This window comes from Daphnia magna, unplaced genomic scaffold, assembly GCF_020631705.1.
Source record: "Daphnia magna isolate NIES unplaced genomic scaffold, ASM2063170v1.1 Dm_contigs096, whole genome shotgun sequence".
Taxonomy (NCBI): Eukaryota; Metazoa; Arthropoda; class Branchiopoda; order Diplostraca; family Daphniidae; genus Daphnia; species Daphnia magna.
In genome coordinates, this window is record NW_025533123.1 from 109,069 (window position 1) to 125,582 (window position 16,514).

The window sequence follows — 16,514 nt, forward strand, 5'->3', positions numbered from 1 at the left end:
AAATCTTAATTATATTTATGAAAACTTATTTTTTAACATGAAGAAGTTGGTTTCTCCATAAGACGCTGCAGCCGCAGCAGACCAACTTGGACACAAATGAGATTTTCGCATTTGTGGAGAACGTGCAACGTAGGATGTTTTACTGCTCTATAGAGCAAGGGTGAAACGCGTACCCCCTTCTGATTTACGAACGCACCTTGCGCGTGGCGGCCATGTTTGTATCTTGAGAGTTTTCTGCGGTTTTTTTGTCCTACTATTCCTTATGTGATTGGAACTCCGTCTTCTAAGAATATTCACAAAAAATATTTGCGTAACAGTTGGATTATCTAAAACTACATCATTACAAAGGTAAGTAAGCAAGCTACATTTCTATATAAAATTTATCGTTAAAAAAAATGCTCGTATTAATGTAAATTTAATTTACATTAATGTGTTTACAGTTTCACGATGTGCTGCATAGTAAAAGGATGCACTCGAAGTAGATTAACTAATAACGACGCAAGGTTTTACTCCATTCCCAAAGTGAGAAATGACGAAACAGAGTTGTTGGTGGAAAGAAGAGCTCTTTGGTTAAAAAGAGTTAACATTAAAGAAAAACAACTGCTTGTTTCTGGTAAAGTTTGCGACAAGCACTTCATTTTAGGTATAACTATGACATTTAAAATAAACTTACCATGTTTTACTTGTCAATTTGTAGCTAATACTTTCCTTTATATTCATAATAGGCAAACCTAGTTATGAACGTGATATATCTAATCCAGATTGGGCACCAACTTTGTTATTAGAAAACAACGAACAGCTTTCAGCAAACAGGTGTCAGAGAAGATATATACTTAGCCAGGCTAGAGGTTTGTGGTTGAAGTTCAAATATATTTCTGTTGTCATCAATAACACTAGTTTACAGCATTATTAGATATTTCAGCAAGGTTTGCTAGGAAAGGAACTATTTGCTTTGAAGAGCCTGAACAGCAGATTGAGATTGATTCAAGACATGATGATTGAAGTAATTCTCCATTACTTTCATTGCTATTGATTATGGCAAGCGATTCGACACACGAACTACCAGACGGAGACTGAGACTGAGAGTCTTGGGAAACACAGGAACCTAAAATGTATATGGAAGAAGAATAAATAAGAAGTATTTTAAACATGTGCCTGATAAGCTAGTTTCATTACTGTTCAGACTTATAATGGAATCAGGTGATGAGATGGATTGAAGATTTTTGTTTATTTCATTATCTGGATCAGACATCTCCATTTGTGTCTGCTGTTCAGGCTCTTCAAGCTAGCTGCAAGCAGTGGAACAAGGCAAGAGAGGGTAGAGTTACTGCCAGTAAAGTTTACGACGTGTCAAAAACCAACCTGAGTAATCCTTCGAAATCCCTATTACAACAAGTGGCGTACCCAACGGATTGTGCGTTCCGCTCAAAAGCCACAGAGTATACTAATTTTAAACCAATTTACTATAATAATGTAATTAAATATTACTTTTATTGTGTATTTTTAGCTGGGGGATAAAGCACGAAGGGGCAGCAATAAGGAGATTCAAACAATATATGAAAGAGGCAAACTTACATACCAACTTTGAGATACATGGCGCTGGCTTGTATGTTTGTCCTTCACATGGATATTTGGCGGCAACCCCTGATGGAATTTTCAAATGCGCTTGTCACGAAGATGCTGTGATGGAAATGAAATGTCCCTATTCTCACAGGAATAATACTTCAGGCGAAGCTGCTACTCCCGATACAAAGTTCTGTCTGACCGTAGACGACAATGGAATATTACAACTAAAACGATGTCAGCCCTACTTTTACACCATGCTCTATAGGTTCTATGTACCTTAAGAAAACTCAAAAGCCATCTATTGAGCTTAGCAGGCGAATTTCATTCGTTTCCCTTTCCACATTTCCCCTCCATCCCAAATGCTTCGCCCTAAATCCCTTCGGGAAATTTCAAGTTCAGTTGTCAATCAGCAAGATCATGCGATTTTAGTTGATAGATGGCACCGGCGGCCTGCCCTTTTCCCCCTCCTTCCTAAATTAAAATCGCAATATCTTCTTAAATGAAACTTTTTTACAATAAGATGGTTAGAATCGACTTTTAAAGCTGCATTAAATTGTTTATTTTTTTATTTTTCTCGTGAAAATAGCCCACCCGACACCCTTTAACAAGGCGAGTTAGAGAAAGAATCCCATCCTTTAGTTAGAGTAGTCCCTGACTCTAATCTGGGTTCCAGCCCCATCGGGGACCACTTCGTCAGCGGGGGTTGAACGGGGAAAATGATGTCCCAATATTTAACTTAATTTCAAGAGCATTCGTATTAATATGTGTTTGTTGTTCAAATTAACATGCCTCTATGGCGCAATTGGCTAGCGCGTTCGGCTGTTAACCGGAAGGCTGGTGGTTCGAGCCCACCTAGGGGCGCAATATTTTTCCTCTTTACCTAAAATTTTGAGGGGTCTGGTAGGAAAGAATCAAGGAATACTGGTAAAGGACGAGAAGGCATTTGCAGAAAAATTTTGCAGCACTTCAAAATTTTTAAGTGTAGGGCAAGGGCGGACAAGGGTTCCCGTGTGACCTAATGACTTCAGCTATCTACCATACCCCCCCCCCCAAGCATTACTTGTTCTGTAACAAGGTGCTTTGGAATAACTTGCACTGCCTCTCTTTTCTTATTCCACCTTTTTTATATTGAGAACTTGAAGGTTAAAAAGAGTCTATATTTAATCAACTATTTCCTGATTCAAACGCCGCTGATGAAGTTATAAATTATTACCACTGGCGCTAAATATAGATTTTTTTCCGCAATTTGTCTACTGCTCCTGCAAACAAATAATATAAAATAATGCACATTCATCAGCTAACACAAATTGACTGCATATATATTTTTCTGATCGGGATTCCAATTTGGAGTAATTAAACAAAGTAACTTTAATGAGATTCAAACGCTCACAGGACTTTTCGAATAAATAAAAAAAATTTTGAAAATAAAAATATTTAAAAATAACGTGAAATTTATTAGAGGATATTTTTTTTTTTCGTCTGGAACCTGCCATCGACTGCTAACTGATGAGGACTAGACGCCGTGTAACAATTTGACATTGTCTTTATTTTGCGTAAAGGTCAATGAATGATGGAAGGAAAATTCTACTCTTTTACAAGAAGTTCAAACTAAAATATTGATGTCACAACGCCTCACAAAACCGATAGACGAAAGTTCAAGTTTAAGAATATCTTGGATTACAAAGACCAAGCAAATGTAAATTGTATTTATTTTGCTCCATTGTAAAGTGGAATCCCAAACTAGATTTTTCATTTTCCAAATTTATCTGATCAAAATTAATTTTCTATTTTAATCACCATTAATCGATTAGGAAACGTTCATTTGGCAATTTTGCATTCACAACTTTCCAATACGATCCAGCTAGAAACCCAAACCAAAAAGTCCCAGTGGGGGTGAGTCAGAATTTGATATTCATGTCGTTTTTTGGACGTTATTATTTTGTGCGTAGGGACCGCGTACTTAGTAAGATACTGCTACTTGTTAAATTTGCAGTCGTGTGAATTTTGTGCGTAAAAATGGCGACTAAATGCCGTCAAAACTATCACAAAGATTGCGAAGCTCTCGTCAATCAACAAATTAACATCGAGATGAATGCCAATTACAAATATTTGGCTATGGTAATGTAAAATTTAAAGTGCATATCAAGCTCTTCTTCATCTCATTTGCACCAGGTCGCATTTTACGATCGGGATGATGTAGCCCTAAAAGGATTTAGCAAATGTTTTAAAGAATTAGGCCATGAGAAGCTGGAATACATTCAAAAGCTTGTCAACTATCAGCACCTTCGTGGGGGCCGTGTGGTTTTCAGTGACATTGGTCGTCCTCCTGATCAAGAATGGACATCGCCGCTATCCGCCATGGAATGTGCTCTCGCTATGGAAATGAAAGTCAATCAGGTAAATTTAACAACACAAAAATAACGTATATTTCATGCTGACTGACGGAGCACACCTTGGTTTCTGCAGGCCGTTTTGGATTTGAACAAAATAGCTGTTGATCGTAACGACGATCACCTGAGTGATTTTCTCAAGAAACATTTCTTAGTGAAGCGGGTAGAGACCATCAACCAGTTAGCAAATCACCATACCAAGATGCACCGTGTTGGCGATGGCCTAGGAATATTTCTCTACGATCAAGATCTTCTATCTTGAATAAGTAATAATAGCATCCGGTTGGCTAGTTACTGTGCTGTGATGCACATCATTCATGTCCTTTCATCTTGCTTCTTCTATCAGCGCTAAATTCCATAGCCTGACTCCAAAGATTTGTTTTGGTTAGAAAATGCTTTCTTTTTTGTTTAGAAAATGCTTGTTCAGAATTTGCGTGACCGAGTATCATTAGCAAGTGATATATTAAGAATATATACAATAACGTGAACCTAGAGAAGAATAAACATTCTTGTTCCTACTCACATCATGTCAAATTCAGCAATTGCTTGCATATACATCAAAGAAGTATGCTAAATCAAAAGGGATTCGAAGTTTGACCGGGTGATAAGAGACCAAACGCGGCGTAGTTTAAATAATCGTATTCATTCTGACGTCGATTGTGCACGACAAGCACGTGTTATGCTACGTGACGAATATCAGCTGCAGCTCAGTTATGGGAACTAAATGAAAACCATTGTTTTTTTACTTGCCGCAGGTCTCAATGACTTCTGTTATAATGTTATTCTGGAAATTTGTACTTAAGCAGCCAAATATTTGATAATAATCCATTCTGTTTTGCATCGCCAGTGAGTGAACAAGCAGACAGCAGGTCTACTTTTATATCCCACCTTTTTTTCTATTTCTATTTTTTTCAAACACAAAATGGCCAGCAAATGCCGTTTCAACTATCATGAAGAGTCTGAAGCTCTTGTCAATAAGCAGATCAACTTGGAGCTGAATGCTTACTATCAATATTTGGCCATGGTTAGTTAACTCCCGCGATATTATTCATTCAATTTTGTTATTTCACTAAACGATTACTTTCAATCAGGTCGCTTTCTACGATCGTGATGACGTAGCCCTGAACGGATTTTCGAAAATGTTTAAGAAAATAGCCGAGGAAGAGTACGAACACGCCCACAAGCTCATCAAATATCAGAATCTTCGTGGAGGGCGTGTGGTCTTTAGCGAAGTGAGCTGTCCCGCCGAGCAGGAATGGTCTTCACCGTTGGTGGCCATCGAATACGCTCTCACTCTTGAAAAGAAAGTCAACCAGGTAATTTTGCTCTGCGTTGGCATACGGAACAATAACTTAAATGTAGTTTCATTATATATTGCGGTATGTATAGTCATTGCTGGACTTGCACAAAACGGGTTCCAAACACAACGATCCTCATCTTTGCGACTATCTCGAAGAGAATTTTCTGCCAGAGCAAGTTGAGTTTATCAACAAGCTGGCCAAGCATCACACCAATTTGGTCCGCGTTGGCGATGGCTTGGGCGTTTTCCTCTACGATAAGGAGCTTCTTTCTTAAACCTCCACATAACAGTTACAAGGACTCTATACTGTCATATGGCGAAGAAGAAACTCTCGAGGCCGTTCATTGCTAGCCATAAGATTACTGTGGAGTTAAAATATCCAAATCTTGTAACTGATGTTACAAAATATAACCTGCAAAGAAACATTTTGAAGTCAGTGGAAAACCGCTATTAATCGTAATTTGTGATGCAAGCCTGCTAAGTAGGAACAAGCCAGCATCTGACCGTTGCTTGCTGGATATCGTGTATCGGATGCCCACGATAAGGGTGTTGAGTCTGTTTGGTAGCTCGTGTTGCAACCTATTCGTTATCAGCCTTGCGGCAGCTGTACTATCAGTACTAGCGTTCATGAAATATTTGCTTGCAGCCTGTTGTTTTGACCATCTACTTGGGATTCTGTGAAAATTCGGTCCATTCTTTTCGCACTAAGGGGGAGGGAAGAAGAGAAAATTCCGAGTTGGAACTTGAAAGTTCCAGTCGCAAATCAGCATTCTCTTTTGCGACGAATAATACTACCCGTTGGCCTTGCATAACCAACATTGAAAATGAGGCTTATTCCAGACCAGTTTTAGTATACCTAACAGTGGTTGATGGATTATCATTCCACTCGCAAAGGACAGGTGAATAAGTGTAGCAGCTGACTCGAACAATAAAAGCCGTAAGATTTGGATTCAGTCAAAGATATCAATGAACTTAAAAACTTTTAAGAAAACTGTACACGCCTAGCTAAAATTGCAGCCAAGATGAGCGAAAAAACGTTCTACAGCAGTAACGCCAACACGTGCCCAATATTTTTTCGGGTCACTATGATGGTGCAATTTCCCAACGACGCTCTGAAATATGATAACTTGGGTCGATAGAATGAAAAACAGCTGTTTTTCATGTCAGAACATTCTACGTGGTTCCATGGTTTCGTTTGCATTTTAAAAACCTGATGCAAGAAGCATCCTCCCTGACACGTGATTACTAAATGTATGAATCGACACGCAAAGCTCAAGTCTGACAATTCTGAATTGTACTGAAAACTTACAAATATATGTTTCACTAAGCCCGCAGCACAATACCGAAAACAGTCCACTTTGGAATTTTTCAAACTGAATAAAACATGTTAAAGCCAACTGTTGTGTGTTTAAATTATGTTGTGGTTGGCGAAAGTGAGATCACCAGCTCAAACAGTGGCACCCAAAAACAAATGGAAAAGAGAAAACAAAGGTTTTCTGGGGCAAAGTGAATGCCTTGCTTTTTTTAATGAAAGACTATAGATTGAAAATGAAAAATTTTATCACAGCGGAGTCTTTAGGACAAAATTAGAATTCGCTATTGTGATTAGCTGTTAAGTAAGCTGTCATTCTAAATTTTAGCCATTGAAAAGGCTAAAATATTTTCGTCTTTGTATTCTTTTTAAAACGACGTAGTTACTAACCACACTGCAACGCAATAAGGAGTTGAAATTGCAGCGTGAGTTGGCGTTTTTCAACAAGGGCGTCTACAATTGGGTGAGAGAAACTACCATTGGTTGCTATGGCGACATTGGGGAGAGGACAGGGCATATAAAGCCAGCCTTCAGGGCATTACTGTCATTCATCTGTTTTGCTTCGCCAGTGTGTGAACAAGCAGTTTCTACCAATTCTCTTTTCTCATCCGAGTCGTCACGTATTTCAAATTTTGAACAAAAATTCTAAAATGGTGGGTAAAGGCCGTCACAACTACCACGAGGAGTCAGAAGCTACTATCAACAAGCAAATCAATATCGAACTGAATGCCCATTATCAGTACCTGGCTTTGGTAAGCGTTCTTACAAACGTCGATATTTTTCTTGATACGCATTTGCGATAAGACGCCATTTTACCAATGACTAGGCTGCGTACTATGATCGCGATGATGTGGCCCTCAAAGGCTTTGCCAAGTTCTTTAAAGAGTCTGCTGATGAAGAAAACGAGCATGCCCAGATGCTGATGAAATACCAGAATGTCCGTGGTGGACGAGTTGTATTGACTGCCATCAACCGTCCTGCCCAACAGGAATGGGCATCTCCTCTGGCTGCCATGGAATTTGCTCTGAACCTTGAAAAACAAGTCAATCAGGTATGAATTTTTACAAGACAAATATTATTTATACAATCTAATTTGTCAAATTTTTTTACAGTCTCTACTGGATTTACACAAGGTGGCCAGTGGTCACAATGACCCACACCTTTCCAACTATTTAGAGGAGCATTTCTTGGAAGAGCAAGTGGAATCCATCAACAAGTTGGCCAAGCATCATACCAACTTGTTGCGTGTGGGTGATGGCCTAGGAGTCTTTTTGTATGACAAGGAACTACACTCCTAAATGGTCTTTTCATACTTACTGGGATCAAGATAGAAAGCATCTAAAGTTTGGAGCACATATGTACTAGTATACCTTAAAGTACATTGACATTATAGTTTGCAGATGCTCCTCCTAATTGGGCTGTTGAATAAAACCATCCCACCATCAAACTACTTTGTTTTAATTTTTTATTTAAATTTTTTTTAAATTACTGATTGCAATAGTGAAATTATTTTGCTCAGATGTTATCTGCCAACCTCAAACAAATCATTTTTGACTAAATTAGATGGCTTGGTATTCCGATTGCTTTATGCATTTCAAGTAGAGTCATACAAGTCGCCAACTAAAGATTTAAGGCATAAAAAACGATGAAACCCTTTTCCATCCATCTGGAAACTTTGGGGATGCTGACAGTAGAACTCCAAAGACAGAAGAACTCCAACGACAATAGAACCCCAATTTTTTTAATATTTTTAAAAAATGTATATTGACCCGACAGTAGAACCCCAACGATAGTAGAAGTCCAAAGACATAAGAACTCCAGCAGTAAATATTTTTAAAAATATCGGACAATAGAACTCCATTGCCCGACAGTAGAACTCCAGTACGCGACAGTAGAACTCCACTGCCCGACAATAGAACTCCGACGATTTTTTAATTGTTTTTGTTCCTGACAGTAGAACTCCATTAATTTTAAAATATTTTAAATGCCCTACAATAGAAATCACAACGACTTTAAAATTATTTTCATGGACAGTAGAGCCGATTCAAGTGTCCAAAGACGCTAATGCACTTCGGATTCCTATAGCGACGAACTTTTACATTGCACACCGGAACAAGATAATGAACAATATTTTATATTTACTTTGCTGTATTTTATTTTCTGGGTAATTACAAATTTTTAAGTTCATCCACCATGGACGTGGACACTAGAACGCTCAAAATATATTTTTAGATTTTTAATGAAACGGAGTTCTACTGTCGGGCATGAAAAAATTAAAAAATTGTTGGAGTTCTATTGTCGGGCAGTGGAGTTCTACTGTCGCTTACTGGAGTTCTACTGTCGGGCAATGGAGTTCTATTGTTCGATATTTTTAAAAATTTTACTGCTGGAGTTCTTATGTCTTTGGAGTTCTACTATCGTTGGGGTTCTACTGTCGAGTCAATATACATTTTTTTTTTATATTAAAAAAATTGGGGTTCTATTGTCGTTGGAGTTCTTCTGTCTTTGGAGTTCTACGGTCTCCATACCAAACTTTGCTGTAATACATTTACGAAGTAGTTAACCCATGGAATTTATATTTTTATCGGTTCAGGTTCGTTACAGACTCGTTTATGACGAGCCAATCGTCAGGCAGGAACCATGGTTTCTGCCGGTACGTTCGGCTTGCCATAAACATTTTTTTATCTTGTAAACACCAATAAAATTCATTTTAAACATGCTGGCATTTTGTTTTTTCTTTCTTTCATAGTCATCCCACTCGCTAAACTTTCTTTGTTGAGTTTGCTGAAAAGAAGGAAAGCACGGAGTTGATCAAACTTCTCCCTTTTTTTTCAAAATCCGAGCAACTGTCCGTATTTAATAGGGAAGGTCATGTATATAATTCAAACTATATATTTGAAGTACTATTTCTATTTTCTAAGTAATAAGCTCATTTTATACAATGGCACTTTGCATCCCGGCTGCAGAGGCTTATGGTGGAACTTGACCCAGATGATTAGCGATTGTTCTATTGTTTGGTGGCTCTATCTTTTGGACAACCATCGAACGCACCTACTAAGAATTCTGCATAGCCGTTGGTTGAGACAATCGACCAATTATTGCGCTAGCTTCGCGTCATTCTCGTTAAACATCTTATAGCAGCGCGTACAAAATAGAAAGCCAATTTAAATTGTCTTGTTGCAAAGCTGTTAACTACGTACATCAACTGCTTACTCGGGTTAACCCGTACGACGAATGTAATACTGAGAACTTATTTTAATCATTCGGTAAGTAGCCGGTTCTCCTACGCACAGCTAACTTTGTGTGTGCATGCGCAACGGAAATAAGATGACAGACATTCAGAGCATTTCTAAACGAGCCCAGCGTGTCAGAATTGTTGGCTTTCTTCGAATCGCTCACGAACACGAATGTCTATTGCCTCTGACTTCTGTCGATTGGCTGTGCTCCACGAGCAGTAGGCAGTTAAAAGAAAACGTTCAAGTGTCAAATGAACATGTACTCGCTAGCGAGTACATTATAATCAAGCTCTTGTGTTATCAACAAGAAACAATTTTTCCCAGTTGAATTTCTTTCTTTTTTGTTTGTGTCACGACTTTCTTGCTCCGTGACAAGTCGTGAAAAGTGATCCGACACGATGTTTGAGAACTACATACATATAGTAGCCTACACTGCCTTATTGTTTTGTCTCGATTCTGTCCTATCCAGTCGCATGCTGCACGCTGCTGCTGGGCCGAAGAAAAAGAAAATAGGACAGGTTCACTTCCTTCTCTTCAGTTTCCCAGATGCGCCTCCTCAGCGACAGCCTTTTTTTTTTTTTCTTTTTTGGAGAGGGAACTTCCCTCTGTTTTCATAACCACTCAATACCGATTTACCATTTTTGCTGCCTTTCTTCTTTTTCATTCTTATTTCTTTCGGTTTTTTCTTTTTCGCTATAGAGTAGTTCTATTCTTGAGCTGGTTTTTATTATAATTCCACATCACACGATGACTCTGGTTTCCCATTTAATTTTAGAATAGAAAAAAGGAGGCGCTAAAAGAGTGACGGGTGTTGCCATTTGGTTCCAGACCGGCGGCAGCCGTCGTCGGCGGCGAGTTTGAATCACAAAAACATCATCCGCTCAGAAAAAAAAGTTTCACAGCTTCTCTTTATCCAAACACACACACACACACATTTATACACACAATCTTAGAGGGGAGTTTTTAAAAAAAAATTTGCTTTCCCCCAACATTTTTTTTTCTCTCTCTTCTAAATAACGTCTCCACCCTCTCATTCACTTAAGGAAAGTGAGTGTGCTCCGGAAGAAGAGGGTGGCGATCATTTTTCACAGCTACTTACTGTATGTATACGCATACACACAGCAGCATACACATATCATAAAAAAAAGGCGGAGGAAAGCACACACACACAAAAAAATGCTAAATAAAAACAATCTAAAGTCTTTATAGTCTCTTGTTGTTGGGTGTAAACATGTACTCGACACCCTCATCGACGAGGCCGTCTCGCTGTCACAACTGTGAAAGATGGCAACATCACAGGCCCCAGAAATAAACGCTACATATATCTATGTGTGTGTGTGTGTGTGTGTGTGTGTGTATCCATTGTTTTTGTACAACAGCTCGTTAGATATTTCGTCTTTCACTTCCCCACGATTAGTTCTGATTTATTCAAGAGACTGAAAGCGGGAAACATAAGTTACTAAAAAAAAAAAAGAAGAACGTCGAGTGCTGATTAGTAAAATGTCTCAGGTGGCGTTCCGGAATGTTGCGCACTCTTTTTTGTTCTTTCACTTTTTTTTTTTTTTTTGCCATCAACCTCGGTGGTCCCCCTTCAAAAAGGAAAGGAAAAAAAGACGAGCAGTTGCCAAAGAAACACAACATCAGTGGCGTCAAACAGTTGCCTGAAGGTGCTCGCCTCGTGAATGGGGGTAGGCAGACTATTTCTGGTGAATGTATATAGACACGATGGGGGCAGGATGTCATAACTTGATCTTCTATGAATCCATTACCAAAGTTCTCGCTTGCTCTTTTCGAGTCCTTTTTTTTTTTTTTTCTTGTTTTTACTATTATTATTATTATTTAACGCGTGTTTTTGTTTTTCGGTGCTGCTTTCCCTCCGAGTACAGGTGTTTCGTTTTACGGCCGGGTCGAATGCAGTCAGAGGGGGAGAGAGAAAGTCGGGCTGTCAGGGTAAGATCTAAAAACGAAGAGGCGACAGGTTAGCATTTTTCTACTAGGGTTTTGGCCGTCATCGGAACTCTTAAAAGAGGATGTAAACATCCAAACAGAGTTTAAACCAAACAACACCGGAAGCTGTTACACGTAATTAACTGGACTCGTTTTTTTTTTTTTGTGTTTTGTTTGGTTTTTTCTTTTCTGTTGTTTGATCTCTCTGCACACTTTGGATGTGTGAACGAGTTGTTTATCTCTCACAAAGACTCCCCAAGTGTAACAACTTTTAACACATTATCTCGTACCAACTGCTTGTGGCTACGAGTTCTTAACGTAGTACTTGTCTATTCACAAAGAGACATCCGACATGTGGGTCAATTGCACGTTTTGTAATTAAACTTTTAATCCATTCCAAGCGTTTGCTACAATAAGAATCAAATAGAATCATCGCGATTGTCAGGAATAATTGCTTTAAATTCCTTAGTTCATTGCGTATATACACTATAGATATCGCAATTCGTTGCGTATTGTCCAACGTCATTCGTGGTGCGTACGAATTGAGAAGATGTTGCAAAAAAATGGGAGTCATGCCAAGTTTCCGGAGGAGGAGACCTACACCTCAAGAGAGACAAGAAGAATAAGGAACTCTGCCAGGAAAGTCAATGTGTCTCGTGTCTTCTTGTAAAGTACACTCTCTTTCTCATCCTTTATTTTTTTTCCCTCCGCGCTAAGCACACACATCGTTCTCCAACCATCAACAGCCAATCAGGACACGCAGCTAAATAGACAAGCATCTTTTCCAGGCAAGCACTGGATGGGGAGGGAACCTGTAAAAAAAAAAAGAAGAAAAAGTCCAAACTTTCCGGAGAACTAGCCCCTCAAAAAAAATAAAATTTGTGTGTGTGTGTGTGTGTGTGTGTAAAAAAGCCGGTGGATCTTCCGAGAAAGAGTTCAGTGTCGTTCGGGATCCTCGATGAAGATCATCATGGACAGCGCTCTACGTTTCGGTGTCAAAAAGATGGACAGTGGCAAACAGCGATTGTTGCGGACGCCAAAATGTGCCCGTTGTCGCAACCACGGCGTCGTCTCTTGTCTCAAAGGCCACAAGAAACTCTGCCGATGGAAAGAGTGCCAGTGTACGAATTGCTTGTTGGTCGTCGAGCGGCAAAGAGTCATGGCTGCCCAGGTGGCTCTCAGAAGGTGAATTATCTTAATACTCAAATTTCTCCACCACATTAAATAATCAATTTGTTTGTTGAAACAAACAAAATGGCGCGTTTGATTAGGCAGCAGAATTCCGAGTCGGCGAAAAGCGATGGCCAAGTGAAACCGAATCAGAGCAAAGTGACCAAAAGCGCTGAGGCCATCCTGGCGCAAAAGAAACTCTATCAGAAGCATTTGAGGACCCTGCAACAGAGTTCGCTGGCCAGGGATGTTTTGCAAAGTAAGACGAGACGACATTTAGCCTACACATTGTGCATGACAGAGAGATGCCATCCTTTTACCTCGTGTCCATTTTCTCACGCGATTCTCAAACAGAGCGACAGCTCAACTACAACACAGGCTGTCTCTAGTTAGTTGGTCTACATGAGGAGGGGAGGGGAGGAGGACATGGGATTCTATAACTTTGCGGTTAAAATTGGGGTTGAATGAATACGAGGCTTGTTAAGAAAGGGTAGAAAAGGTCAAGACTTCATTAGACACGGACATATGACCATACCCACATGCTTAACACGACAGTTCTATTCCTTCATTCTTGATTTCTCTCTTAAACACAACCATTCCACTCGAGTTACAACTGTTTTCCTTTGATTTTACATTTTTAACTCTTCACTTACTTCTTTTTTTGTTTGTTTGCTATTTTGTGTTATTACATAGATTATCGGCAGTGGGTTCAACGCAGCCATAATGGATCTGCAATCTCACCCGATGGCAGCGACCAGCAGGCCAATATGGATAAAGGTCTAGCCGTTCCTCCTACTCCGCTAAGTGAACGGATGCGTAAGAGGAGAGGTAAGACCAGCCTAATCGACGAATTATTCACGTAAACCACTTACCGTCCATTAGAGGAATCGAATTTCGTTTTTATTATGACCGTTCGCGATAGATTCATTTCGATCCATCTGTTTGCTGTTTCAAGTTGTCTTGTTGGCAAGCAGAGATGATTACAGTAGCATTTGACTTTCATCCAATTATAGCTTTCGCCGATCGTGATCTGGACGCCGTCATGTTCCAGCGTGAGCAACAGGCCGCCGTTGAACTTCATCGCGTGAGCGGCAATAGCCCAGGTGGCGATACGACTCCACCACCTTCGTCTGGCCAGCTCCATCCAACGTGCTGGAACGCTCTGCATCCAATACGATTTCACGTCCTACCTTCGCATCAGCATCACTTGATCCAGCAGACGTGTGCGTTGCCTTTTACCGTCAAAACTGAAGCCAATCCATTATTGGATTCGGACGATTCGGATATCGAAGTGGACGTTACCTCGACTCCTTCCAGTCCACCATCACCTCGACTGCCTTGCAGTGACATCAGTGTCAATGCCAATAAAAGTAAGATATCCTTTTCGGTCGAGTCGATCATCGGCCGGCCTTAGACATCGAGAAGCAGCAACTCGATTTTTGCATCCGCCCTAGTCTCGTGTACATAGGCCTCTCTATCCAGCACGTGAAATCATTTCTCTATTGTAGGCAGTATACGTAAATGACACTTTAATGACTGTGTTTCTATTCTCAAACTAAACGTGTTTTGTAACGCCGACGCCTTATTTATTATAATTATATCAAGGAAATGTTGTGCTGTTGGCAGCGCAGCTTCCGGATGAATAAATTGCTCTAGAAATTGGCAATTCCGATCGTTTTTCATGAAACTACACATTTGACATTTGACACGACACAAATATTCGAAAACATACAGAAAAACAACTAAAAAAACGAAAAAAGTCTGAGAAAACTCGGAGATTTCTGCACAGACGAGTCAAACGAGAAAGCAAAAATTCCTTTGGATGACGTGGGAGTTGAAAGGTCGGAAGTCGATGAGGCCTGTAGATCAGTGAAGGCCTAAAGAACCCTATCCTACCCACATATAGAGTTGTAACCTTCCAAACGTTACAAAAGAGCTTCAAGAGAAAGAAACAAAAAAAAATGTATCAAAAGCCGGAAGGAAAGTGTCATCGTTAACCTTTGTCGCAAAAAGGGCATAACGAGAAACATTATCTGCATCATGTAAAGTAAGAAAAGAGTTGGCAGTTCAAGCAGGACGTCATTTGTCTCTATACCATTTTCTTGTTTTTATGACCCCAAACCATTTCCATCAAAGACTGATGATGACGTTTAAAAAAAAAAGAGAGAGAGAGAGAGAGTTAGTGAGGCTGAGAATATATACAGAAAATAATACATCAGGATGGAGGAAATTGCGATATACCATAGGGGTTAAATCACTTCCGCTATACAAAAAAATCACTTGTAGGCAAACATGGGTTCACGACGAGAGCTGGTGTGGGTCGGAGATCGTCGCCACCGAGCTGAGGTGATGTAAATATTAATCACTTGAACAGTTACTCAAGATCACAAGGTATTAAAATCTACATCACAGCAGCTCAGCAACGTTTCCACGTCTCTTTGTCGTTCCAGAACGTTCCGGGAGGGAAAAAAGAAAGAAACAAAAATTATGCACGAAGTCAAGGACTATAACTGGAGGACGGTCGACTCCTAATGGCCAGTCGGCGCGGTCTGACTCGACCATTTATACATATCGACTATGAATTCTCACCACAAAAGGGGAGGGAGGTGAACAAAAAGAACGGAGAGAAAAGGCAAATTCGACATTTCAAAGAGAGAGGAGCTGTATAGAGCTACCCCACAATGGCAATCAATTGCTACTGCTGCTGCTGGTACGTATATATAGTATATGTATACAAATGAGCTCTTAATACAATGACTTGTAAACCGATGCATCTGCATGTGTACTACGAGCCGTCTGTTCCGCTTCTCCTTTAACGCCAATGTGGCTGGCTCCATCCGCCGATGAAGCCGAGTCAGCAGCGTTCGTGAAATCTGAAGCTCCAGCGATGAAGAAAAGTAGAAAGAAAAGTCTTCCCCTCCAACCGTCGGATTCTACACGGCTACCAGATTTCAGTTATGTACACAAGCACACGATTTATTATTTTTTTAATTTTTTCTAAAGATGTTATTTCTTTCTGGTCAATTTAAGTATAGGCGTTATTCATTTGTCAGTGTTGCCTTCAACACTCTTCCGGGTGATAAATTATTGCTTTTGTTTATGATATGCAAATAGTGTACGCAACTCAAAGTCTTTTCTTTTCTTTTTTTTTAATTTTAGATTAGACTTTTGAATTGATTACTGTTGCTAAGCCTCCTTTGTTTAGCAATTGATGATATGACCATGCAATGCAGTTATAGGTTTCCAGATCAACTCGTTTTGCAATTTCCTTTCATCTCAGGTGTCTCAATTCAAGAACTTGTTTGGTTCTAAATCCTTATAATGTCATACAATGTACGATTCGATGGATTCATATACTACATCCACGTATTATTCACATTTTTGACACGGTTCGACTTGGAAAACATGATTCAAGTTTCGAATATCAGGTCCGATCGTTGAAATTGTCTCGAAACCCGAAAATGTGATCATTTTGCTATTAGGTTTCAAGTTACTGCTCGTTATTATGTTTTTGTATCAGTAATTAATGATGTTTGATCTATAGCTCTAAACTCCAATATATAGATCCGTGGATGATGTCTCCTACGGCACTT

The 16,514-nt window shown here is 39.6% G+C and overlaps 4 protein-coding genes, 2 long non-coding RNA genes and 1 other non-coding gene across 13 annotated transcripts; 6 read left to right on the forward strand and 1 right to left on the reverse strand.

Annotated features, from left to right (window-relative positions):
• Nucleotides 1-206: 206 nt before the first annotated feature.
• LOC123466571 lies at nt 207-2,811 on the forward strand. Of its 7 annotated transcripts, none has more exons than XR_006652677.1 (6): nt 207-348; nt 441-643; nt 726-848; nt 905-1,200; nt 1,276-1,439; nt 1,508-2,811. It is a non-coding gene; the product is annotated as an uncharacterized LOC123466571 (long non-coding RNA). The 7 variants fall into 7 exon arrangements; XR_006652679.1 differs by having other exon boundaries at nt 905-1,138; nt 1,249-1,439; XR_006652680.1 differs by having other exon boundaries at nt 905-1,138.
• Trnan-guu lies at nt 2,354-2,427 on the forward strand. The gene has a single exon. It is a non-coding gene; the product is annotated as a tRNA-Asn (tRNA).
• A 731-nt stretch (nt 2,812-3,542) lies between the features above and the next one.
• Nucleotides 3,543-4,218, forward strand: LOC116930717 (ferritin heavy chain). The gene is made up of 3 exons (XM_032938115.2): nt 3,543-3,684; nt 3,739-3,963; nt 4,033-4,218. Exons 1-3 carry the CDS (start codon nt 3,583-3,585, stop codon nt 4,216-4,218), a joined length of 513 nt encoding a protein of 170 aa, XP_032794006.2. The 5' UTR covers nt 3,543-3,582.
• Nucleotides 3,631-6,774, reverse strand: LOC116930718. Its single transcript, XR_006652683.1, has 3 exons — nt 6,566-6,774; nt 3,850-3,940; nt 3,631-3,768 (listed from the first exon to the last, which is right to left on the reverse strand). It is a non-coding gene; the product is annotated as an uncharacterized LOC116930718 (long non-coding RNA).
• On the forward strand, nt 4,798-5,681 carry LOC123477575 (soma ferritin-like). The gene is made up of 3 exons (XM_045180958.1): nt 4,798-4,980; nt 5,048-5,272; nt 5,346-5,681. Exons 1-3 carry the CDS (start codon nt 4,879-4,881, stop codon nt 5,529-5,531), a joined length of 513 nt encoding a protein of 170 aa, XP_045036893.1. The 5' UTR covers nt 4,798-4,878; the 3' UTR covers nt 5,532-5,681.
• A 338-nt stretch (nt 6,775-7,112) lies between the features above and the next one.
• Nucleotides 7,113-8,015, forward strand: LOC116930715 (soma ferritin). The gene is made up of 3 exons (XM_032938111.2): nt 7,113-7,320; nt 7,395-7,619; nt 7,681-8,015. Exons 1-3 carry the CDS (start codon nt 7,219-7,221, stop codon nt 7,864-7,866), a joined length of 513 nt encoding a protein of 170 aa, XP_032794002.2. The 5' UTR covers nt 7,113-7,218; the 3' UTR covers nt 7,867-8,015.
• A 3,914-nt stretch (nt 8,016-11,929) lies between these two features.
• On the forward strand, nt 11,930-14,587 carry LOC116930223. Its single transcript, XM_032937618.2, has 4 exons — nt 11,930-12,936; nt 13,023-13,180; nt 13,615-13,749; nt 13,935-14,587. The coding sequence occupies exons 1-4, from the start codon at nt 12,710-12,712 to the stop codon at nt 14,333-14,335; spliced, it is 921 nt and encodes a 306-aa protein (XP_032793509.1). The 5' UTR covers nt 11,930-12,709; the 3' UTR covers nt 14,336-14,587.
• Nucleotides 14,588-16,514: the final 1,927 nt, after the last annotated feature.